The sequence below is a fragment of the Lytechinus pictus genome, chromosome 6 (genome assembly GCF_037042905.1).
Source record: "Lytechinus pictus isolate F3 Inbred chromosome 6, Lp3.0, whole genome shotgun sequence".
NCBI classification, from domain to species: Eukaryota; Metazoa; Echinodermata; class Echinoidea; order Temnopleuroida; family Toxopneustidae; genus Lytechinus; species Lytechinus pictus.
In genome coordinates this window covers 19,908,116-19,933,956 of record NC_087250.1, presented here as the reverse complement: position 1 = coordinate 19,933,956, position 25,841 = coordinate 19,908,116, and the positions used below count along the sequence as shown (strand labels likewise).

At 36.8% G+C, this 25,841-nt stretch overlaps 1 protein-coding gene across 1 annotated transcript; it reads right to left on the bottom strand.

The window, feature by feature from the left end:
- Positions 1 to 1,138: 1,138 nt before the first annotated feature.
- Positions 1,139 to 24,528, bottom strand: LOC129262852 (uncharacterized). Its single transcript, XM_064101158.1, has 8 exons — positions 24,383 to 24,528; positions 18,577 to 18,707; positions 17,173 to 17,328; positions 14,048 to 14,203; positions 10,959 to 11,090; positions 10,283 to 10,441; positions 8,868 to 9,026; positions 1,139 to 7,307 (listed from the first exon to the last, which is right to left on the bottom strand). The coding sequence occupies exons 2-8, from the start codon at positions 18,629 to 18,631 to the stop codon at positions 7,105 to 7,107; spliced, it is 1,020 nt and encodes a 339-aa protein (XP_063957228.1). The 5' UTR covers positions 18,632 to 18,707; positions 24,383 to 24,528; the 3' UTR covers positions 1,139 to 7,104.
- Between the last annotated feature and the right edge of the window lie 1,313 nt (positions 24,529 to 25,841).

Genomic DNA, 25,841 nt, shown 5'->3' with positions numbered 1-25,841 from the left:
TGTGGTTCAGTTAAGTTGGTACTTATTGTCAAGTCTGTAAAAATGAAGGTATAATTCAAACAATAAAAAACAAAAACAAAATCGAGCGACAGACATCATTTATTGTCTCATTTGCATATCACCGAGTTGTGCATATACTGAGTAACTGTTTTGTAAAAAAATAAGGGAAACTTAATTGAAATTTAATAACTTTCTTATTTTACATCCGATTTTGATGAAATTTTCGGCATTATGCTTGTTTGAATTTTCTCCATTGATTCCAATGAACAATTTTCTGGGGTGGACTTGACCTTAAACAGGAGCACGCACATATACATAACCCCATAACTCACAAATTTTGACATGACGAAAACCTTTCATTTGGAAACACTATACCCCAGATTCCCTCAATCAATTCTCTTCTCCAAGTACGACAAACCATAACTGCCCCAAGCAAGCAATTTAAGTATCAAAACACCTGTTTCTGGTCCGAAGATAACACAACAGCCCGAGCAAAGCATGCCGTCATTTTAATTCACTTACTTTCCTTATTTCGAGGTCGATTTTCTTCGTTCGAACTTGAAAATGGACTAACATTGGATTTCTGAATACAATATGCATTTGAAAACGTGATTAAATATCGAATACAATAATTTCATTCCGAAGGTCCTACTACAGGCAGAGAAGTCTTACGTAATAGCACAGCTGTTGTTTATCATTTCGTCCTTGGCTCAACGCTCATAATCTGGCCTGTGGAGGTAAAATTGAGACAGCGGGGATTACCTGGCCTAGCGGGATTGATCAGGCGTGTGTTTCATAAAGCTGTTCGTAAATAAAAAGCGACTGGTGATCCTGTCTTGCGGTAAATGGTACACACCATTGGCGAAGATCTAGCGCGCGAGAAAGGATCACCAGTCGTTCTTAAAGTCGCTCTTAACTTACGAGCAGCTTTATGAAACGGCCCCCTGGGCTTGGAAATGATTTTGGGATTTCCAAACGCAAAATGGGGTATAGAACCGCAGTTTGCAATCTGAACTGCGGTCTTTCTCCAAACGGGGGTTTGACGTAATGATGCACACACACCATCAGTCTTGCTCTCTCTATTTCTTTCACATCTTTCTTACAGAATGAATAATGCAATCCTGAACCACAGAACCAAGACCATTTGTTTCAAATTTATTTCATTTCACTAAAAAAATAAACAAAAATAAAAATATAAATTTTAAGTACTCGTTTTTGCTACCTAACATTCAGTACCATTGTTTTAAAAAATTACAGCACTTGGAAATATCTTGCTTATGGAATATTTGAAGAACAAAATATATATATTCTTTTTATATGAAATGGACACAGGGTAAAGTTTCACAAAAACATGTTTATGGTGACTATGAGCACAATTTATATAATATATTTACTATCAGCCAATTAAATTCAATGATTTCAGTAGCTTTAAACTGTAACTGCAAATTTGTTACTGGAACAAGTTTTATGAAAAAGGCCCCGACTACAGATGACATCCACCTGAATATCATAACAACACAAGTACAAAAATGGTTCAATATTACACTTCACAATGCAAATGCAAACTTTATCAGCTTTTTTTTTAGATCATTATCTCATTATCATTGCAAAAATACAAAAATGTAAACATTTCTGAGTGAGATCTCACAATAAACCCACATTAAGAATACCAACCAATGACCTTAGTTGTTCATCGGGCCCTATCTTAAAGGGTAACGATTGATCTGATTAATCTCCAGTTTGGAAATCCATCAATGTCATAATTTTTTTCTTTTGGAAATTTGCTCAATGTCTGTTGAAAACAAAGAGAAGCATACTGAATTGTCAAGAAAGCAGTGAATGCATGAATAGGAGTCATATCTAGATAAATATGTTGAACAAACATGCTTTTTAGATGTTGACGTTGCTGGCTTTCCATAGTTGCGATTGATCAAATCAATAGCAACTCTTTGTCAGACGGGTCCCTGATTAATCTGATTTTTCCCCAATTCGTTTTTCAGTCATTCTTAGAGAAGACATTTATGGTGAAACCTCGCATGTCTAAAGGCCACCACACACCTTACGACTGTTCGCGATCCGATTTTAGAACAAATCGCAATTTGCTCACTTTCTGAAGATGTGAATGGAACATATCATTTTATTTGAGGTTAATATTAATTGAAAGAATACTAGTATAACCATTTTGAAAGATTGCAAGCCTTTATTTTGGAGTAAAAGCCAAATTAGTTTCAAATCGTAGCCAATCGTACGACTATGACGTCATTACGACTAGATATTAAGTTTGCTCTTATTCTAAGAAGGATGATAGCAAAGTCACAGATTTGAACATAGGTATTCGTACGATGATTTCGATCATTAAACATTAAGATATTTCAAGTCTCAATATTAGCATCAAATTCTACTACATTTTATTCCAAAATTGAGTTGCAGACCAATCGTAAGGTGTGTGGTCGCCTTAAATCTAAAATTTTAATGACAAGGTCACAAAAAGCTGTATTTTAGAGTTATGACAATAATGGCAAAAAAAGTCTCAAAACAGTCACCTAATATCTTATCATACTTTTTATCATTAATATAGTAATAAATATATGGCATATTATTTCCCATGTTACTTTAATTGGACCTCTAGGAAAAGCAGAGTTATTACTGGTATATCAACGGCTCTGAATAGAGTGATCCATCCGTATCTTTTAAAGTGTTTATATATTTAATCTTAATATTTTGTACAATGAATCTTAAAGTGATTTTTATACGGTAAATAAAACTAAACCAAACCAATCGGTAGAAAAATATTTCTAGGGTTAAAGAATTGTTGCCATTTTTGTCTTAAAAGGAACATTTTATGAGCTGCCCTCTATTTGTTTTAATTTTGTGATACCAAGGAGATGATATCTCCATGGTGATATTAGTATTATGTAGCCTATTGGATCAAGGAGATATCACCTCTAACTGGAGGCACAACAGAAACTTTGATGAACGAGGGTGTTACGCAACGTTCAGATAACATGTATTTAAAGCATACAATGTATGGGATCACATATTAACTAAAATCCCAAAAACGAGTTGTGTATGATTCTAATTATCATTCACAGCTAATTCTCTGCGAAATGGACTTCTAATATTTTAAGTACATGTACAATTATATTGCATAGCAGACAAATTAATTCTTTTTCTCTACTTGCATGTATTTACATTAACTGCACTTTTTTAGCAGCGCATATTTCATATAAACAATATAATACAAAGTCTAAATATAGTCTTTTTCACTGCGACATAAAAAAGTATATATAACACCTCATCGCATTTATTTACAGGTGATCATTTCTTAACAACTGTTATATACACAATCTGTCCTCACTGAAAGGAAGATAATAAAATGGTTATATTTCATGTGACTTGGAAGACAAGAAAAATAGCGCTTTACCTTGCAAAAAAATGGAATGTAATAAGAAAGACGGGACCCTGTGGGACATCAAGGCAACAAAAAAGGTAGCACTTCATATTTTAAAAAAAGTGAAGTACTGCAGACCTGCCAACCTTCTAAAACCAAAAAAAGTATTCTTATAAGGGGAAAAAAAATTGACAAAAAAGAGTATTTTTTAAAATTTGTCTCAACGTTACAATCGCCAGCCTGTTGTAGTGACATTGGTGAAAAAACATGTGAAATGACTCATCCTTTCAAACATGTGCTTGTAGGCAAGAATTTACTTGTTCTTTTCATGCAAGAAGTTACTGGCTCGACAGTGATTTTTACCGGTCTGGGACTGTCGTACCGGTGCCAGTGTCAAGCGCTGTGTATAATACATACTCCATGATCAGAAATTTTAAAAAGTAACAAATCATACAAAAAAGTATTGGTGTATTTATAGCAAAAAAGAGGAACAAATACTCTAAAAAGGGAACAGTTGGCATGTCTGAAGTAGGCCTATTTTTCTATTTTTGACCCGCTGTCCCCTACCCCCTCCCCCTAACTAAACATTTAAAATACAATATACAAATACTGTAAAGAAAGAGTACTGGTTGACATTCGCATTATTGCTTACATGGGACATGCCAAATGGCAACAGATAATACATATATATCACATTGACCTATAATTTATATGAGTTAGCAATAAAATGCTAGGTTTTTGTTAATCTGGTAAGCTATATACTACATGTATAACAAAAATATCATGGTGCCTTTGGAAAGGTTTTGTATTCGTAGTTCTAACATAATGGCACTTGCATATTTCAATTCTCGCTACCCCAAATAGGAACAAAAATCTCATAATGCGCGAGACGAGATAATTTTCACTCCGTCGGGTCGTCATCACCACTTCCGGTTCAGAGTCATGCTCGCGCGAGGTTCGCGATACTGAGTTTTCCACCACGCTGAAATCGATGCCAATCAGCGTTATATGTACAGATTATAATACTTTTTATTAAATTTGGTCAGTTTTGATTCCATTTGAATTATAAATAAAATTAAAAAATATATTTCACGTGAAAATAATTTTTATTCATGTTTTTATTTGGTTATAAAAAAAGTAAACAAAAAATGAATATCTTAAAATTTTGCATTTAGCGACCGGCCTGACATCACGATCGGACTAGACTAGACGCTAAGTATATACAGCATTCACTCCGTTCAATTTTTCGTCGACCACAAAATGGATATAAAAATCAGTTTCGGAACTTTAAAAAATCTTAACTGACAGAGGAATACCATGCGATGGAAAGCGATGGGCAGAATTAGTGACTTTAGCAGAAAAGACCGTTAAACTGTATCGTGAAAGAGAGGGTTGTGATCACGATTTTTCCGAGCGAAAGCGACGTTGTGTTGTGCATGACGGCACTGTTGATCTGAAAGGCAAAACAGTGCATTGGACATCCGAACAGGAAGTTGTAATATCGAAAAGCTATCCCATAATGCAATGCGCGTTACAGGGATTTTCCCGGATCTCGGCGAAATCGCTATTTGGGGTAGCGAGAATTGTAATAATGCATATTTCAATGTTGGCTTATAGCACAATTAAAGTTTCAAATGATTGAGGTTCGCATTTGGGTCTTCATTGTAATGTAATTTATACAGTCAGTCACAAATAAATTTACACATAGGTGTGATGAATATCCCCACTATGAATTTGAAAATTAATCATCCCCCGTTACATAATGGCCTGTATTCTGAAGTGGGTTGTGGTTTAAGTATGGATAGCCAATTGTTACATAAATCGCTATCAGTAGAGATCCAATGTTTCACCTCATTTGGCTCTCAAATCATAATTGTGTAGGAAGTATAAATAGATGATTGTCTTCACCATCGATGAATCAGGAAAGAGCACAGTAGACATATGAAACATACAACTAAATAAAAATTTTGACACTTTTGGCTTCCCATAATTTTAGCACAGAGTTAGACCATGGTCTAAGTTAAACCTGACTTCAGAATACGGGCCAATGAGTCTTGTTTTTTTATTTTCACCTACAGATTTGCTCTCAGCCAATAAGATTAAAGGATTTCAGTAGTTTAAAACATCTATCAGTGAAAAAAAACCTTCCTGAAAGGCTATGACACATAACATAAATATGAGTTGTATACACAATTTCAAAACATGAAAGTTTCACAGAAGCTTTTCCCAATCCACCGTAGTGTGACAGTACATGAATAAGACGATTGTAAAAGAAAAAGGTGCCGAGTTATTCCCACTACTAGCTGCAGCTAAGTATGCACCCATAGCCTACACGTGCACAGACACAGGATTTCATAATGGCTTACCCAATCCTGAAATATTTTACCAATGCAAGAATCAGCGAATCAGAAGAGAAATGACGCTGAGTAGGACTTCATACTTTCAAATAGTGAAAGTGGATTATCAAGGCTGCAGGTAGACAAAAGCTTTGGACTCTGTTTTATTGGTTGTTCCGCTGAACTACGTTGGCTCCACTCACCAATTACAGAGACCGAAGTTCTATCTCGATCTGTACAAGGACTCAATGGCCATATGCTTATGTATTAAGTTCGGATAAACCAGGGAAGTGAAGTTGCGCGACAGCCAAAGAAAGACACTGTTTTTTGTCCTTATAAGTTTATTTTTCCCCGTTTTGGTGCATTTCAGGCCAAAACAGAATAATAATCCTTATTTTGGTCAAGTTCTTTTCATATATTTTCATGAAATAAAGACAAAAATCTATGAGTCCCGTCGGGGGGATTTTGCCTTTTTTTTTTTTTATGTTAAAAAACTCCTCGAAGCAGACGGCTGCCAGCTGTCAAGGCTGCAGGCAGCTTTTCTGATCCACATAGTTTTGTCAATTCCATAAAAGGATTGCAAAGAGAAAGACGCTGAGTTGGATTCTCACTCGTAACTGCAGCAAACAATGACTCCGATCAATCTTCAAGTACAAGTATCTTAGATGCATAGGTCTCACCAATTTCTTTTAACACTCTCCAGGGCCCGGTCTTACAAAGCGTTGCAATTGATCCAATCAACCACAACTATGGAAAGCCAGGCAATGCCATCATCTAAAATACATGTTTGTTCAAAATGTTTTCGAGATACGATGTATACTCATGCATTCATTGTTGTCTTGAGACTTGAGTGTGCTTCCGATTTGTTTACAAAGGATATTGCGCAAATTTCTGGTATGAAAAACTATGACGATGATGGATTTCCATATAGTTGTGGTCGATTGAATCAATCGCAACTATGGAAAGCCAGCAAAGTAAATATATAAAATACATGTTTGTTTAAAAAAAATCTAGATATGAATGTATATCTATATTTTCATTTCTTGAAAATTTGGTGTGTTCTCGTTTGTTTACAAAGGACATTGCGCAAATTTCTGGGATGAAAAATTATGACAATGATGGATTTCCATATAGTTGGGGTTGATCGAATCAATCGCAACTCTTTGTGAGACAGGGTCCTGGGGAGCGTTTCATGAAAGGACTTGTCAGACGTTTTATCCGACAAGTCCTGTTTTATCTGCCAGTCACTATAGTAACAGTGCTTCTCAACCAATCAGAATCCAGGAAAGTTGTCAGATCTGACAACTTGTCGGACGAAAATATTGATGAAACGCCCCCCTGATCAATCGCAACTCTTTGTAAGACAGGGCCCTGCTTTCATTGAAGGAGTTGAACGTAATTGGCAGGGAAGATCCCCGTGTGACCTCGCGCCGACCCCTCCCACCAATCAAACTGCTTGCTTGTTTGGGTCAGAACTTCAATCTGATCGCCGGCTTCAAAGGTCAAGTCGCAGCGAAGAATGGCCGTAAAGGATTGCAAAGCTTGCCCAATGGTGGGCTTGTTCCATATATCATTCCAATCTGTATATGGAGAAAGAAATGGATGCATCAAAATATGAAATAGTTTATGCACATAAGGTCATAAGGGCCTTTCATTATAAGGTCTACATTTCCTATGAAATGAGGGTCGCTAGTCATAACATGGAAGAGGGTTGCTATTCACAAACAATGAGGAAGGTGGCTAAACACAATCAGGAAAGAACATTTTTATTTATAATGGGAGGTAAGTGCTACGAGTCTTAATCCATAATATCTTTAGATGTTCACTAGTTTGACTTGTCCTTTTTTTATGATAAGCAACCTTTTTATTTGGGAATAACTATCAACCATTCTTGAATTATGAAAACAACCCTATTTGTCCACTATAAATTTGACTTTCATCCTTTATAAATTTGACTTTCAAGATTTGTAGGGCATGCTGTGGGTAATGGTAATTTTTGTTGCAATCATGGCCGAACAATTCAGCCCGCCCCACGGTTTATCTTCATTTCGTCCAATGCCAATTCATCCAATTGCCAACTAGTCTACTATCATTTGGTCTACCATCAGTTCATCTAATATCCACATGGTCTTATTGTCATTTCGTCCACTCACCATTTCGTCTAATAACTAGTTGGTCCAATAGCCATTTAGTCCATATACCATTTGGCCTAAATGGACTGGGCAAAATGAGTGAAAATAAAACAGATTTTAGACCAACTGGTTCTGAGACGAAATGGTCACAGACAAACTGTTGATTAGACGAAGTGATGATTGGACGAAATGGCTAATGGACCAATTGCTGTTAGACGAAATGATGGACGGAATGGCATTAGGCTAAATAAAGTTAGACCATATGGTGAGTGGACGAGTTGGCAGTAGACAAATTGGCAATTTACCACCCCCCCCCCACCCCCATGGTCTTGTAGGGCATCCAAATAGTCAAGTCTTTTCAGGGTTGCAGCACATGTCTACAGATGCAAGGAATATGGATTGATTCCTGCTACTGGACTTATATCTTTGATCAAAGTATTGGATTTACATTGCTCTTCTCTTCACTTAAATAATATGGGCCTGCATTCCAATCTCTGGTTTAACTCAAGCCACGGCCTACCAGTAAGTAAGTGCTAAAATTATGGAATACCGAGAGTCAAAATTTTGTGAACATTTTAATTCTCATTACCATTGCTGGATTACTTTCAATGTATTGAGTTTAAAATGCTGACAAATTGAAAGTCAAATCTAACAGGTCCATGTCACGCTTGGCTATCCACGATTAAACGACAGAAATGGACCATGATTATATCAAAATCAGGCTTCAGACTGGCAATGGGATCTGAATTTAGAATAGGGCAATTCCATAAAATATGTACGTCCGACCCGTATATGTGGGACCTGCGTGACATTTTCTGTCTCTGATTTCTTGTTCTATTGACAGTCTGTAATAATTAAAGGACCATGACTTGGTCAGTTTATAAAGTGAAGTAAGACTTGAGAAAAATGGGGGTCGGACATATAAGTTGATCATCTTATGGAATTGCCCAATACATATTAGGGCGCAGAACAATTTGCCTCTTGGCAGGGGACGGTTGGTGGTCATACCTGGTACTGACGCTCTTTTGGCAAGGTCTTTCCTCCCATTAGCTGTGCCTGAACCCTTTCTTAATATACATCCTGGGGTTACAGACTTAGATCTCTTCAAGGCACCTTTAGAATCAGTGGCGTCAAACGATGGTCTATGCTGATAAGGGTGCTTCTCCACTGTAAATATGAGAAGACATTTTAATATAAAACTTGTTCAAAGTTTGAAAAAATATTTTTTTTCTTCTATTATATAATGGAAAAGGAACAGTTTTGTATGCTGTCCAATAAGGCATTATTATTGAGAGTAAAGGCAAAGAAAATGCTTTTGAGGTCCAGAAGAAAAGAGGGCAATGATTTCCAGCAAGTGGGCCACTTCCCGTTCTTTGCATTCCAAATTTAATGTAACTGAATAATACCCCTAAAAAGATGAGTGAGCAAAAATTGTGACCTTTTTAAATGAATATTAAGGTAAATATTGAAAATAATATCATATTTAAATCTGTTCCTTTTCTTTTTTTCTCCCTTTTAACTTGGCCTGTTGGTCATGACCCCCCCCCCCTTTTTTTTTGGGGGGGGGAATGCCCTCTATTGATAGCATGGATAGATGTTTATATTCCCTTGGAATACAGATAGATAAACCTTGGAATGTGGGGAAGGGTACTGTGGTCCCAACAATGCTGCTAAAGCCGCCAAACTTGTATCAATTTTGAAAGATTGGCGAAGCAGAAACTCATTAAGATTTTTATATTGTATTAATAGTAACAAAATAAAATAGCCCTGAATCAAGGAATGCATTTGTCTTCGTTCAATGCCGTAATGTGTTGTTACCATAGTGATGTATCAAGCACCTGAGGGAAAATGTATCTTAGAACACACCTACACTCCAAGATAAACTTATTTTTGCAAAGTCTCATGACCATTAAGGTAAAAACTGAGATAGTCGGGAACTGACAGGACTTGCCAAAAACCTTGCAATGGATCTTGCTTGTATCAGAGCTGCCAACCTGGTTCAATAAATGCCTCTCCCCCCCCCAAAAAAAAAAAAAAAAGAATTTCCAACAAACAAAAGGAATTAGTCAACACAAACCTAAATACCCCAGACACTGACTGAGAATCTCGCTGAAAGACACTCTTCAGGTGATGTATTATGAAGTAACTTATCTGTGATTTTCAACGACAAATTTGCTCTGAGCCAATCAGATGCAAGGATTTCAGTAGCTTATAACAGTTGTCATTTAAATACTCTCCTGTTCCCTCTCTCTCTCCTAGGGATTGTTTCATAAAGCATCTTGTCAGTGATTTTCAATGAATAATGTACTCTCAGCCAATCAGAAGCAAGGATTTCAGTAGATTATACCAAATAGTCAGTGAAAATCACCGACTATGTGTTTCATGAAATAATCCCCCGACTATAAAAGTAAAAAATTCTTTACCTGGAACAGATGGTCTTCTGGGAGCTATTCTCTTCTTAATAGTTGATCCACCTGAACATTCTCCTGAAGTATTAGCTTCTTCTGCAGGTGTTGTTCCTTGTAACTCTGTTTGCGATTCTGTGACATGATTTGACTTGGATTGATCGCATTGCTTTTTAGCTAAGACAAGAGAAAACAAATATTCAAAGAGAGAAATAAATCATGAAACTCTGTCAAAAATACAACAAATTCTGATCAATAGATCAAAATTGATTAATTTCACAATCTGGAAACATTATTATTCATTACTATTCAGTTTTCATGTGTTTTTTCTACTTGCTAAGGTTGAAATTATGAAAATATCCTGAAAGTGGGGGGCTGCCCATGCAAAAATCACAGTCAGATAGTCATTTTTTACATTTTTGTACACAGTTTGGGATAAAAGTGGAGGGCTGAAGTGAGGTATTAAATATTAACTGATTAAGTGTCATGACTTGCTCAATCAATTTCTTTCGGGGGGGGGGGGGAGTGTGATAGAAAAAATAACTATATTGGATGGCCTTATTTCATGGAATACCAGAAATATCCCACCCGTTAAAGCTAATATTTCACTAATCTTCAATTTGAGGAATACTTGCCCGAACTCCTGGAATATTTCTGGTATTCCATCCCGAGCCATCCAATGTAATATAAATACCTGGGTTAGATGGTCTCCCTGGAGCAAGTCTCTTTACACTAGATAAACTATGACCTGATGAATTGCATCTCTTTAATTCTATAGAGGATCCAGTGGCCTCTTTAGAGTAAGGCACATCACGTTGCTTTTGGGCTGTGGAAATATGAAAAAATACAAAGATTACTTGTGATAGGTGTCATTTCAAAAAAATGTAAAAAGACTTTAAATTAACGGAGATTAAGTATCTAATAACCGGGGCATTGCAAGAAAATTTTAATCAATCACTAGTCAATTTAGGTTAAAAAATTGATTATAAGTTTTGAAATTGCAAATTTGCACTAGATTGCTGGTCTAATTCTTGAAACAAGCAGAAAAAAATCAAATTGCTCTAGATATATCGATTGCAAATTTGCATAAGCAGTTTGCAATTGACTGCAAATATTTTCTTGCAACAAACCGCTAAGACTTGTAAAACGAAAGGTTTCTAAGATATTTCTGGGAGTATAATTCAATTAAGTACCTCCTAAACAGTACTGTCCATCATTTTGCATAGAAGACTGCATCGCCGATATTCTCCTCTTCTCATTGTTATGCAGTTCATTGCATGTTTATCGATGCAATCGGCTTTGCCATACCTGGATTTGCACCTGGGGCCCGTTGCAGAAAGAGTTGCGTTTAAACGCAAGCCAAAAAATCAATCGCAAGTCCCAAATGCGCGCTGTTGATTGGTTGAAAATCAAGTTGCGCATCATTTTTAGAGTTACGATTGATTGCAACTCTTTCTGCAACTCTTACAAAGAGTTACAATTGATCAGATCAACCCCAACTATATGGAAATCCATCAATGTCATAATTTCTACTACCGGAAAACAGGAAATTTGCACAATGTCCTTTGTAAACAAAGAGAAGCACACTGGAATTTCAAGAAAACAATGAATGTATGAATTTATTTATTTTATTTATTTATTTATTTCGGTATAAAAACATTGCACATAGCAGCCTTACGGTTGAATTGCGTACAATTTACAAAAATGATTAATACAAACAATACACACACAATAGTTGTTAAAAATAAGATATTGAAATAAGACATAAGTAACTAAACTCTGATCTGAATAAATGGATATTGGTAATAGGATTTAACAAATGATTTTACTAGATGAAGATTTCATAATATAATATAATTCAATACGGTTGCTTTGTGATATATATGTCATGCATCTTTCGGTGCAAGTATAGGCTTAAGGATACAAAGTTTAAGGTCATATAATTTATACAATATGGGTGGCAATAGAAATATTTTTTGTATCGTTAAAACACTGATATATTGCCTTGGCAAACATGATAAAGACTAGCGGGATATCCAGCTTGAAATGTATAAAAGAAAAAAAAATGTGTCCAAGAGCATTAAGATTTATAATTTGAGCATAATTTATGATATGCATCTATATTATAAGTAGAATAAGTAACTCTGATGCTAATCATTTCATTTCATACTGCCAACTAAAAATTCAATAATTCATACAATGTATTATTTGTTATCATTATTATAATTTAGCCAGTTATTCAGATTTTGAGTTGAGTAGCCTCACAATGAATGGCAGTGCGCTCTTTTTATAGCGCTGGGTTTTGCACTTAATTTCAGAGTATTTCCCAGCATTCCGCAGGTTACGGGAGGTGCTAATGGCTCTGGTAGGAGGGAGCCAGTGATGGAATGGGGACGTCTCTTTTGTAAGGTTACTCGCTAGTTTCAGTGTTAACGTTTCCCTTCTCTCTTCTAATGTTGGGAGGTGAAGAACAGTGAGGGCGTCATCATAACTGGTGTACCTTTGGCCAAGCATGAGGCGACACGCACGTTTCTGAATTCTCTCAATCATTTTTTTTTCTTTCTGCGTTAGGCCAGAATGCCAAACCGGGCGCAGTATTCGAGTTTCGGGCGCACATAAGAACAATATACTACTTTCAAATCCTCAACTGGTAGCCGAAAACCTTTCAGGATCCGCATCATGTGTAGCCTCATGCTCGCTGCCTTGACCATTTCTGTAACATGGTATGACCATTTTAAGTCATCTTGTACGAACACACCTAAAAGTTTAACAAGATGGACTTCACCTAGTTCTTGATCATCAATTATTACTTTTGGGACACACGTTGGGTTTCTCATAAACTGAACGTTCATTACGACACATTTCTTAGGGTTCAGTTTCATGCAGTTGTCTTTGGTCCATTTCTCCAGTTTATTTACTTCTTCTTGGATTTTTGATTGATCCGTTGATTTCCTACATTCAAGCAGGGAGAGGTCGTCGACATATTTCCAATATTGGTGGTCGCTATCCTTGAACAAGTCGTTGATCATGCAGACGAAGATTATCAGTCCAAGTCGAGTGCCTTGCGGAGTACCTGCCGAAATCTCCATCCAATCAGAGAGTTGAGACAGATAACGTACACTCTGCTTTCGGTTGGAGAGGAAATTGGAGATCCAAGCCACCAAGGACGGAGATGCCCCCATATCAAGCAGTTTCCTAACAGCTAGCCCATGATCTATCCTGTCGAAGGCTTTGCTGAAGTCCGTAGCCACCAGGGTTGAGACCATTTTTGGTTTATCGGCATTCTGATGAATTGTGTTTAGTATATCTATCAAATAATGTGCAGTTGAATGGCCTTTCCTGTTGCCGAACTGTGACTTATCGATCGCATTGCCAATGTCACCCACCAACCACTTCGCAATAAATTTCTCCAGGATCTTTGCGAAATGGTCTGTTAGCGAAACTGGTCTCAAGTCTTCTATAGTGGGGTTTGTCGTTTTCGGGATGGGTACCACAATTGCTCGCTTCCAACTATGTGGCACCACCGACTCTCTAATAGATTCATTGAAAATAGCGGTGAGGGGGTGACTCAGCTCCAGTGCAAATTCGGAAATAATCCGAGCTGAATATATAACATATCTACAACACATTTGAATAAGCATGCGCTTTATATGTTAATGTTGCTGGCTTTCCATAGTTGATCAGATCAGTCATAACTCCTAGTAAGAAAAAATAATGCAGAAGATGTTCAAGTTTCATTTTCATTTTTGTTTTAAGGACATTGATCAAGAGGACAGTGATTACCTGTTTTTGAGGGTCTGCTTGGGGCAACCCTCTTCACATTGGATGTAGATAAACCTCCTCCCGGTGTATTTGGTGATTGGCGCGCAGATATCGATCTTATATCTGATTGAGAATCTGTGACATGAATTGATTTTGGAGGATCAGATTGCTTTTTAGCTGTGAAAAGGGGAAATAAAAAGAAGAACATCATTAATCATTAAAAGGGCAGAAATAAGATCAAGCTAATTCGAATAAATCAGACTTGAAATTTAACAAGAAAAATTACAAATTTTACACAAGATTGTCCATAAAATAACAGGGCACGTGTAAATAAAGTACGGAAATGACTTTTTAATCACTATGGAATAAAGGGAGTCTATTATGCTATGAACATTTTTACGTTTCATATCTGCAATATTTTTCCATACGATATATTCACAAGGAATTATGGTGAAACAGTAGGCCTAATGATAACTTTATCCATTGCAATACTTAATCAATCCATGATTTGCACTCCAGGAAACGAAAACTGGGAATTTGAGGTGCATATAATGCCAATATTTTTTTTGCTTCCAATTTTGTCTCATACCACATTTTTTTATATCGTCGAAAAAAGATTGTACGTATAGCTTCTTTCGGTGTTTATTGACATGATTAAGATAGTTTTAGCGTGAATCTGGTCTTCTATACATTCTGAATCGCACTTCCGATTTATGCCGGAATGCTCTATCTTCACCTGTTGTATATGTCTACCATATATTCCGTGATACATACTATAACATATATCGTCCGGGAACCGGAACTTCGATTGACGAAGCTCTATCAGCCATGATTGCAAATACCAAGTACAGCCGAATTGTCTTCCATATTTCTTTTAATTTGTAAGTTTTGAAATTGTCTGAGAGAATATTTTTACTCTTATATATTATCATCTCGTCATAGCCGAACATGTTTTCAGCTCTATAATTATCCTTTGCACTACTGGAATACATTGCATCATGTGATAAGACAGCCGTATTTCTGAAAATTGACTTACTATTGTATCTTCTCTGCAATAATTAACATTTACAGAATTCAACGGGTCTTTTCATCATTGAATCTCATGTAACCTAATTCTGCATTTTGTTTCAATTTGCGACGAAACTACATTGTACATTACTTTTTCATGTGATTTTCCAAGGTGTAAAATTTTATGAGCTAACATTTCATCATGACAACTAGAGCCAAGTCGAATGCAGAAAACCATTGTCATTCAAGCAGTCGAGGAATACTTAGAGAGTGATGCATTTTTCAAAGCTGTTGAAGAAGCTATTGTAAAAGGAATCGATAAGCAATTGAACAAGTTATTCAAGCAAATCGAGCAATTAGAGGGTGGCCAATCTGGCTTAACAGAGCATGTCAAGTACAATGCTGGAATGATAATGGACTCAGAAGCCAAAATTGAGTCTCAGGTAAAAAAAATTGAAGGCCTCGATAGAATGCTCTCCGATCAAGCCTCGAGCATCAACAATCTCCAACTTGAGATGAATGAGATGCAACAGTACTAACGTAGGAATTGTTTGCTATTCTACGGGATACCTAATAACAAAGATAAGAAAACCGACGAATTGATACGCGGTATTGCCACGGAACGACCGGGTGTGACGCGATCAACAGACGATTTGGACGGATCGCATCACGTTGCCAGGATGCCTCTTCAAGTTCCTATGAGAACACTATGTCAAATGTTGAGGGCGCTACAGCCAAGAGGAAACTGCGGGTGATGATTGTAAAATTTTGTACACACCACAAGCGCTCTGCAGTTCTGTGTGCCGGGAGGCGATTAAAAGGAACTGGTAATGCACTGGCCAAGCTTGCCCTGACAGCTTACAACCACGATCTCTTGTGGCAAGCTAAAATCCATGAAAAGGTCAAAGAGGCTGGGACCTCCGATGGCCACATAATAATAATAATAATAATAATTAGACTTATATCGCGCCAAATCCACTCTGTAGAGTGCTCAAGGCGCTTTTTAGGAAATTATAAAAGAAATTAAGAAGAATTGAACAGAAATGTTTTGAGGTAATGTTTAAAAGTTTCAGAAGTCAAGCATTGTTTTATGTTTTGAGGGAGGCTATTCCATAGCTTAGAGGATGAGTAAACAAATGATCTTTCACCCCAGGTTTTGGAAATTTTTGGGGCAACAAGAGAATTGGAAAAGGAGGAACGTAAGGATCTTGAAGGGGTATAACTTTTGATAAGTGAAATAAGGTACTGGGGAGATGAGCCATGAACACAATGAAAAGTTAACAACAAAATCTTGAACATAATACGCTTGTGTGATGATTGTCACACAATCACAACATGATTGTGTTGCGTGCCACTACGAGTAGGAAATGCGTGAAAAAGGTCATTCGAAACAGAAATGAACTGAATAATGAAAAATGAATATACACGTGGTGTGATACATTCCGCTGTATTTATCTAAGTTTTTAATTTTTAATTGAAAGAAATTTTTTCTTTTGTTAACATTCTTCTCTTTTATACTATAACTTTTTTTAACTTTGATCTATTTCTCATATTATTGAAGACTCTCTTTCCCTTTTATGTCTCGAAACTACAATTCCATAAATTCTGAATCTGATCACTTTAATACCACAGATCCAAGTATTTTACATTATTCAACCTTTTGGGGGTATTGATGACAACGAAATATGTTCATATTATCACATGCCAAACCATATGACAACACCGTTTACACATATTCCTATATACTCTGAGGGAGGGCGCTATGGGATTATAAATATATGTTGCTGATATGCAGCTGGCACATCTCTGACAACTCTATTTCTGCATTTCTGGAGCGTTGTGGCCCAGTGGATTAGTCTTCGGACTTTGAAACAGAGGGTTGTGGGTTCGAATCCCAGCCATGGCGTAATTTCCTTCAGCAAGAAACTGATTCACAGTGTGCTGCACTCAACCCAGGTGAGGTAATTGGGTACCGGTAGGAAGTAATTCCTTAAAAAGCTGTGTGCGCTATGAACACCTAGCTTAACCGGGTTATATAGGAGCACCTTGAGCACCTAACAAGGTGGATATGTGCGCAATATAAATACCCTATATTATTATATTCATATATCCTCTGAGGGAGGGCGCTATGACATTACCTGGGGAGGAAGGCTTCTTGGGAGCTAATCTCTTCAAATTCGATGCACGTGCAGTATCCCCTGATGTCTTCGGTTGCCTAGATGAAGTTGTTCTTCTCAACTCTGCTTGGGGTTCTGTGACATGAATTGATTTGGGTCGATCAGGTTGCTTTTTTGCTGTGAAAAAGAGTGGAAAATTATTAGAATACTATTTTCATTCCCAGTGAGCCACAGGAATTTTAAAGGTACCTTAATTTTTATTTTTTTTTGGACATAGGGCATATTTCTATGGGAATTCACTTTGGTCAGTGAGATTAATTTTTGGCTGTGGAAAAGAGTGGAAAATTAATAAAAACTTACTCTAATTTCCATTCCATTATGAATCATGTTACTTGAATTCCTTATTCTTGTCAAAACAATAAAAATAATTGCTGGGTTTATATAGTGCTTTTTGCCTGAGGATACAAAGTGTTCGCTATAATTACCCTCTTATCCCACAAGTTCAAGTTCAATCAATGTATACAGCTCAATCTTCATATGAAAAAAATCTTTCCTTTGAATTTGTACGATAATTGTTGTCTCTGGTGGTTCATACTGTCCCTATTCTATAAGACATTCCATGAGTTCTTCCATTGTTTTAAAAATCTTTGCATGCTCAATTATTTCCAAAGGGATAAATATTGTTCTTTCAAGTTTTTCTTTGAACTTTGCCGTCCTCATCGTATCATTGATACATAATACTGAAGAGTTAATATGAGCTTCGCTGGTACAATTATGATGGAGAAAAGCACTTTAATTCAACTAAACAACTGTGTGAAATTTTGCAACATTTATAATGTGCAAATGGTTAATAAATCTATATCATATTTTACTGGACTGGAGATGTCGGGTAGTGGATCGTATTACCAAACACTTCATAGATTCAATCATATCAAACACAATATTCTCACAAAATTCAATAAAACTTCCACCATTCATGTACACAAATATGTTTATCTTAATTTTTTTCGAAATCAGCCTCCGATCGAACCCCACGTGAAATATTTGGGCCACTTGAAAATGCTATCGTATTACCATGACGTTTGTTTCCTGTGGGAAAAGTTGAGAAAACAACAAAATTACTCATGAGTTATTTTTACCATATTTTATTATTTTGAGAATATAGAGACTTGGAAAATGTGTTTCTGACCATTTTTCATAATCCTGCCATTCAAGTTCCCTTTAGAAGGATGTTGCAACGTTTTGACGAAATGAAATTATTTCTGACGCGTATGGTGCGCGCGTTTGTTAATACTTTTACATCCGATTTTGATGAAATTTTCAGTGTTATGTTTGTTGGATGTTTCTCTTTTGATTCAAATCAACTTTTGGTTGGGGTGGACTTGTCCTTTAAGCTGTGAATTGTTTTCTTTTGAAAATTCTTACCCTTCCTGAAACTTAGGTGTCTGAAGCTGAACCTCCTTTTAAAATTCTCTGCCATTCCATTGATAATTCCCTCCTTTCATCATCTTATAACACTTCATTGGGATGGGAAATATCAAGAGTAGTACCAGTACCTGTGGTGGAAAATATATTTTAAGATAAAAACCAGTTGTGGTAACAATCTCAAAATGAGTTTGAATAGAATCCAATAAAATGATCACCCATTTATGTATAAATAGAAAATATGTGCCAAATGGCTCTCGAAAAAAATGTGCGAGAGCTGAGAAATTAGCAAAATAAGCATTCCAGATCCAAATTTCATCGGCCATGTGTGTGGAGCATTTGTCGCATTTTATGGAGCAAACGTCAGCGGAGTAATTGGCGCATTTTGCGGAACAAATGTTAACGAAGTCAATTCATGATCATATTTATCGGCCGATGCAAGTATTTTACGATTCATGATATTTATCGGCTGATGCAAGTATTTTTTATCTAAGACCTTGGCACTGCTCATGATATTGTTGCCCTCTATATGCATCTTGTAGCTAGGCTACGATAACAAAGACGGCAAGATGGCGACAATCAATTATTCTCATTTTTTCTTGATTAATATGAATAAATACATGCACCATTAGTACTAGACCAAAAGTTTCGGTCTCTGTTATGTTGGTTGTTCCGCTGAACTCCGTTGGCTCCACTCATCAAATACAGAGACCGAAGTTGTACTTTGTAGCTCGATCTGTACAGGGACTCAATGGCCATATGTTTATGTATTAAGTTCGGATCAACCAGGGAAGTGGGAGTTGCGCGACAGCTGAATTAACTGTTTTTCCCCCTTAGTGTATTTTTTCCAGTTTTGGTGCATTTCAGGCCAAAATGGAATAATAATCTTTATTTTGGTAGTTTTTTTATATATTTTTATGAAATAAAGAAAAAAATTGATGAGCCCCGTCGGGGGGATTTTGCATTGTTAACCCCCTAATGGTGGCTGCACAATAGCGAGCCGTCTGTGTACGAGGAGAAATAAAAAAAAAATTAAAATGTTAAAAAACTCCTTGAAACAGACGGCTGCCAGCTGTCTACATTAGTACGTGCAGGGGGTAAATTAGACCAAAAGCTTCGGTCTCTGTTATGTTGGCTGTTCCGCTGAACTCTGTTGCCTCCACTCACCAAATACAGAGACCGAAGTTCTAGCTCGATCTGTAAAGGGACTAAATGCCACGGCCATATATGTTTATGTATTAAGTTCAGATAAAACAGGGAAGTGAAGTTGCGCGACAGCCGAAGTCACTTTTTTTTCCCCTTTAAGTTTATTTTCCTATTGTTCTTCGCCAACGTTACAGACGCGTGCATTGCGTAACGTTGGCGAAGAACAATAGGAAACAAGATGGCGGCGTAAACATCGGGCAAGTCTCTTCCGTCTTTTCACAATATTTTTCTCATTTTTTGATGAATTCTTGTTTAAAATTAACAACGAGAGCGTAGAAATGTCGGAAATGAAGTTTTATCCCATGTACATGATTTAGGCTCTAGGGCTAGATTTTTTAGAAGGAAAGTAGAAATCTTGGGGGTGAAAGTTTCAGAAATTCAGGTTTTGTGGTCCTTCGTGTAGGTGAATGAGAAGGAAGACCTGGCTTCATTGAGAGTAAGCCTACGTTAGTAAATGATTTTTACTCTCTAGAAGCCTCCTGGGGCCTGTTGCATGACGAGATGAGCGATACGTAGGAACGTCCTAGGACCATTCTTCCGAGATAGGAAGATTGGCGACAAATCAGCGCTTTCCGTTTCACGAAGGCAATTTTGTCTTTCAAGTCCGCGACATCGTTTGATATCGATAGTATCGGAAAAATATTTATTAGTCTTCATCGTCACCTGAACCTTTTATTTCGGAATGACGACTTTTCATAAAATCATATATTTCAATAAAAGGGAATCAAATAATGTTTTATTTATTACTGATTGTAGAATTGATGTATGGAGCGTACTTTATGAGGTAAAAAGAGAAAAAACTTTCAAGATTCACAAACATAACTGGATAAAATCGAAATTTTCATTATTTCCCTTATTTAGAACACGGTGTCCTTTTAGAGACACCTTTCATTGATATTTCAACGAAAGAGACCCTTGTCCGACATAAAAATTGATTTAACAAAGTAATTTCGACATATTATTAGTTCAATATACTGATTTTTTATAGAATACATATATATAATGATAATTTTGCAAATTATGCGTTAATATGTTATCTGTTGAGGTAAAAATAGGGTTTGAATGGAGTGAACAAAATCAACAGTGTCTGATTGTATGAGACTAAAAAGGAAAATATGAGAGGCTGCCTGTGAAAAATCTAATTTATTTATTTTATTTGTCAGATAAAACGCAAGAAATACAAATGTGAGTGTTTAGAGTACAAACATACCTCAATTGCATGATGAGTAACCGAAGACAAGGAATATATGAAAATTGCTGCAAACATGTCTAAGTGGATAAAGTAGTGCTTTGCAATAACAATTTAAAAAAATACCCCCTGCCACCCCTCCCTGCCAACATAAGTAGCACACCTAATTTTGTCTGAAGGAGAGCAGCAATAGACATTCTACTTTGATCGATGATCAGGCTTAGTCCTATATACAACATCGTTGGAGTAAACTAAACTAACTAAACTAAAACATAGAAAAGGGTGTGCAATCCGCAATGGAAAAAATACTATTTACAGAAATAATGCTAAATATTACAATGATCATAAACGTTGGTCATCTTTAAAGTTGATTACTTAATTTATGGAAGCTTATATAAGAATATAAGTTTTAAGAATATAAACAATATATATTTAAAGGACAAGTCCACCCCAACAAAAAGTTGTTTTGAATAAAAAGAGAAAAATCCAACAAGCACAACGCTGAAGATTTCATCAAAATCGGATGTAAAATAAGAAAGTTATGACATTTTTAAATTTTGCTTAATTTCACAAAATTGTTATATGCACATCCTGGTCTGTATGCAAATGAGGGAACTGATGATGTCATCCACTCACTATTTCTTTTGTATTTTATTGAATGAAATATGAATTATTCTAATTTTCCCCTTTTTGTCATGTGAAAGAAAGTTTTGTTCCTCTCTGAACATGTGGAAGTACCATTGTTTTAGCATTTTGTGATTCAATCAAGTTGATCCCTATTGTCAAATTTTTAAAAATTGAAATATTGTGTAATTCAAACAATAAAAAACAATAGAAACAGTGAGTGAGGGACATCATCGACTCTCTCATTTGCATGTTGCTGACTTGTTCATATAACTATTTTGTGAAAAATAAGCGAAACTTTAAAATGCCATAACTTTCTTATTTTACATCCGATTTTGATGAAATTTTCAGTGTTATGCTTGTTGGATTTTTCTCTATTGTTTCAAATCAACATTTTTCTGGGGTGGACTTGACCTTTAACATTTCAAAGTTGAGGAGTAGAGAAGCTTTAACATTTATAGGGGCCGAGAGGGGCCTATATGTACCCTACAATTTAAAATGCGCCTCTTCGTATGGACTTTCCATATTTTTTTTCTTTAATAAACTAGCTAGCTTATCTTCATTTGTAATAATTGTGATGGATTCATAATAAAGCTATACTCCTAATCTGTATCTTAAATTCAATTAGCTATTTTGTTACTGCAGTTTTTTTGTTTTGTTTCACTGTTTCACATCTCAAGTTAGCCCAATTAAAAATCCGACAATTAATTTTCATTGATTAATATCAATCTCAGCAAAAAAGCAATGATTATAATGAAAATGAAATAAAAATAAATGAATGATTTACCATGTTTAACATTTTAGTTTTGTATTTTTTTTTTGCCGAACGTTATAAACACGTTTTTTACTTTACATAATTTCTTTTAAAGAAATTTGTTTTCATGTTGTTTAATTATCTATAATGAGAAAGCATGAGGGGTCGAAGAGATAGTGCCGCCCATTTCGATATTTCAAAAAAATTAATGGAAATGGTGTGGGGATAGGACGGAGAATAAAAGAAAAAATATTTGGGCCTACATTACCCCCGGACATAATGCCCGGAGAAGTTAAAATGACATCTGTTTTTGGTCGTCTTGCCGTGCAAAAAGACTACCTGAAATTGATGACAACTAGCTAGCCCCCATATAAAAAATAACTTGGCGCCATCCCAGATAAAATGCATCAGTGTGCAACCCCAAAAAATGTTTAAAGGTGATATGTCAGTGTGCATGGCTTGCCGTAAGCGCATTTTCTCTCAATGCCGACGGTGGCGGGCGGTGTGCAAAGAAGATCATGCCTACGTAGGACACTCCTAGTACCAATGAGGTCCAACATTACATGTATGGACCTCATAGGCGACATCAGTAGTATTTTTGGTTAGAAATCTCTGAGAACAGGATATTTATATATTATATCACAAGTACAAGCTATATTCCTTTCTCTTATTTAAATTATAATTTTATAGTGTAAATGCATCGTTAGCAACAACAAAAAATGAAAGAAATGAAGGGGAACTTACATTTTCACGGCTTTTTCCTGATTTTCTGGGCAGCTGCTCTTCTCTTCTGACTCGCGATCGAAGCTGATATGAAGATCACGTGATTCGCGTTCTCGTCAGCTGATCGGTTGGTTATTCTTTTCGTCAGACGTTAATAATATATATTTTATAATGCTAGCATTCATCGCTAATTTAGGTGAAAGAGATTGAAGTTAAACAGCGCCAGGTCGGAATCATAATTATTTTGGAAGAGTGTATTTATACACTCGATCTCATACCTGACGTAGACGGCACTATTCAACAAATGCACAATCTTCAATATAAAAAATAAAACAGAAAGAACGCCTTGAACACAGGCCAAAATGCCTAACGATTTCTCCGCGGCATTAACAACTATCGTAAAGGGCGCTCCATTTATCAATAAAGATGGATGCTAAGCTGTCTATGGCGACAAAATTTGCCGCAAATATTTACGAAGAATTGTGAGAAATGGTCTGAAAATGCAACAAAAGAACCTGTGAGTACCGATTAAACATTATCAATTTATTTAATAGAACATATTTAATGACTACAATGTAACAATTTCTAGATAATATTGCTTAGTTCTAAGCTAGGGCGGCCCAAATGCGTGTGAGTGGAGTCCCAGTTTATTAGCACGGGTAAGTATTGGGGTGTCGCCTAGATTGACGTAGGACATGTCTGGAGGTGTCTTTCCAAATCCAAGGACCATTCTTCGTATCGCCCAAATCGGCTTTGTGAAACAGTTGAGCGATATCTCGTTCTTACGTAGAATGGTTCTACGAAAGACCCTTTCATGCAACAGGCCCCTGGCTACGTAGTCGATAATGTAATGGCATCTTGTCCCTGGCTCCATCATTAAGCACGTCTGTGACTGTGTGAGTGTGATAACTGATATCTTGTCTTAAGTTCATGAAGTTGTACTGCACTTGCACTTGAAGTTGAACGCCTCAAAGTCTATATGACATTAATCTCCAGGTTGGCGGAGTACAGCAAGTCTGCATATGCCGACTGAACCCAAGGCCAAGCAGAGCAAGACAAGGCAAGACGGGGCCAATGCGAAACTGCATTAGCACCGACACAATTCAAGAAAACCTGCACCGGCTGACGTCGGGGTGCGCCCCGGCGCGCGCCGACTTGGTCGGGGGCGGTGCTGAGCTGAGCGGAGTTCCGAGCTGAGTAACTCCGCGGCGCAACTTCCTTGAAGTTTAAAAAGTGAAACACAGCTTTTGTCTGTTTTTTTAAGTAACAGTTCGTTAAGCCTTGATTAATTTACATGAGGATCAACTCACCAGATCAGCCATACAGGTACAAAATCATTGATTCGCCAACTCCGGAACAACTTTTCAGAGGTGCAAAGCCGAAGGTTTCGTCACAGAATTCTGCAGAATAAATTGGAAAGAAGAGGCTGCGCTGCCGTATTAAGGTATTTGCGAAGAAAAAAAATCCGAAGGAAAAATCGGCAAATTCCGTACATTATGTAGCAAGTAATTGGGTATGATTATTTTCATTTTACCACAAATGATCATTCAAAGTAGAGATGGAAGGAACAGAATGTCAGTAATTTTTAGGGGGGGGGGGGTTAAAGCTGAAGGAAATGTTGACAACCTAAAAAAGGTCTTCACCACCAATTTTAGGTCGTTTCCTACCCCCCCCCCAAAAAAAAAGAGGGTCTTCACCACAAATTTTACGTCGTTTCGCACGTCATAAAAATTTGACTAGCAAAATAAAAAAATAAACAAAATTAAGGGGGTTGGGTATCAACAAAATTTAAGGGGGGTTGAACCCCCCCCCCCCTGCATATATACGCCACTGCAGAAGGTCATACGTGCATGAGAGACATTATACAAAGGGTTTTATGGATGAGGGGCTGCAAGATGTGAGAGGAGACGAATAAGATAGATCAATTAAAAGATCAGCACCCCCCCCGTCTTCTTAGGCGTCGAAATAGCCCAGTCTATTTAGGGTTAAGGATATTGATCTCCTCCACATTCATGACATTGTAAAACAATTGGATTGGGGGATATTGATAAAACGGTTCCATGGCAATTGCCGGGGGGGGGCATGCATGTATTGCTGTACACACGCGTGATAAAAAAAAAACCGCGTGAGTGTTTTTTTTTTTTCAGTTCTATATAGACGCAGTCCGCGCGTGGATTTTCGAGAAAAGGGTGGTTTTGAAAAACTGGTCAATGGTCAATCGCGGGGTCAAATGTATTTAGGGCATGTCCCCCCCCCCCCCCCTCATAGCTTTTTTAAAGACTAGCCAAACGTGTTTAGGTTATGTTTTCCCCAAGCTTTTCCTCTGAGGTCATATTTTGGCGACAACTTGTTTAGGGGCCAAAATGTGTAAATAAAGCCCGCGAAAAACCTGTTTAGGGGTTATTTTGCACAAAGAGAAAAACTCGTTTCGGGTGTGTTTGGAACTTGATCACGCGTGTGTACAGCAGAATATTTGACTGGCCCCACCCGGGGGCAATTGTTGCTTTGGGCCTATATTGCTGTGAACCAAAAACTCTTATAGAGCGTTTCATCACTTTGTGTGACAAGTTGCCATATCTGACACCTTTCCTTGTTTTTGATTGGCTGAGAAGCAATGTTACTATGGTAACAGTAACACCGGAGCAAATGTCGTGTCAATAAAGCGAGATAGTGGTGTAGGTCTTTTAAACTATTTATTTCTAAAATAATAATAATAATATTAAAAATAATAATGATAATAATTATAATTCCAATTTTATTTTGCGCCTC

Bases quoted from the DNA above. Each gene is read 5' to 3' on its own strand.
- LOC129262852 (XM_064101158.1), bottom strand. From the start codon at position 18,631: ATGGCAGAGAATTTTAAAAGGAGGTTCAGCTTCAGACACCTAAGTTTC. The intron at 14,204-17,172 runs GTAATGTCATAG...CCCTTTTCACAG, and splicing joins CAAGAAGCCTTCCTCCCCAG to CTAAAAAGCAATCTGATCCT. The intron at 11,091-14,047 runs GTAATCACTGTC...ATATTTCCACAG, and splicing joins AAGCAGACCCTCAAAAACAG to CCCAAAAGCAACGTGATGTG.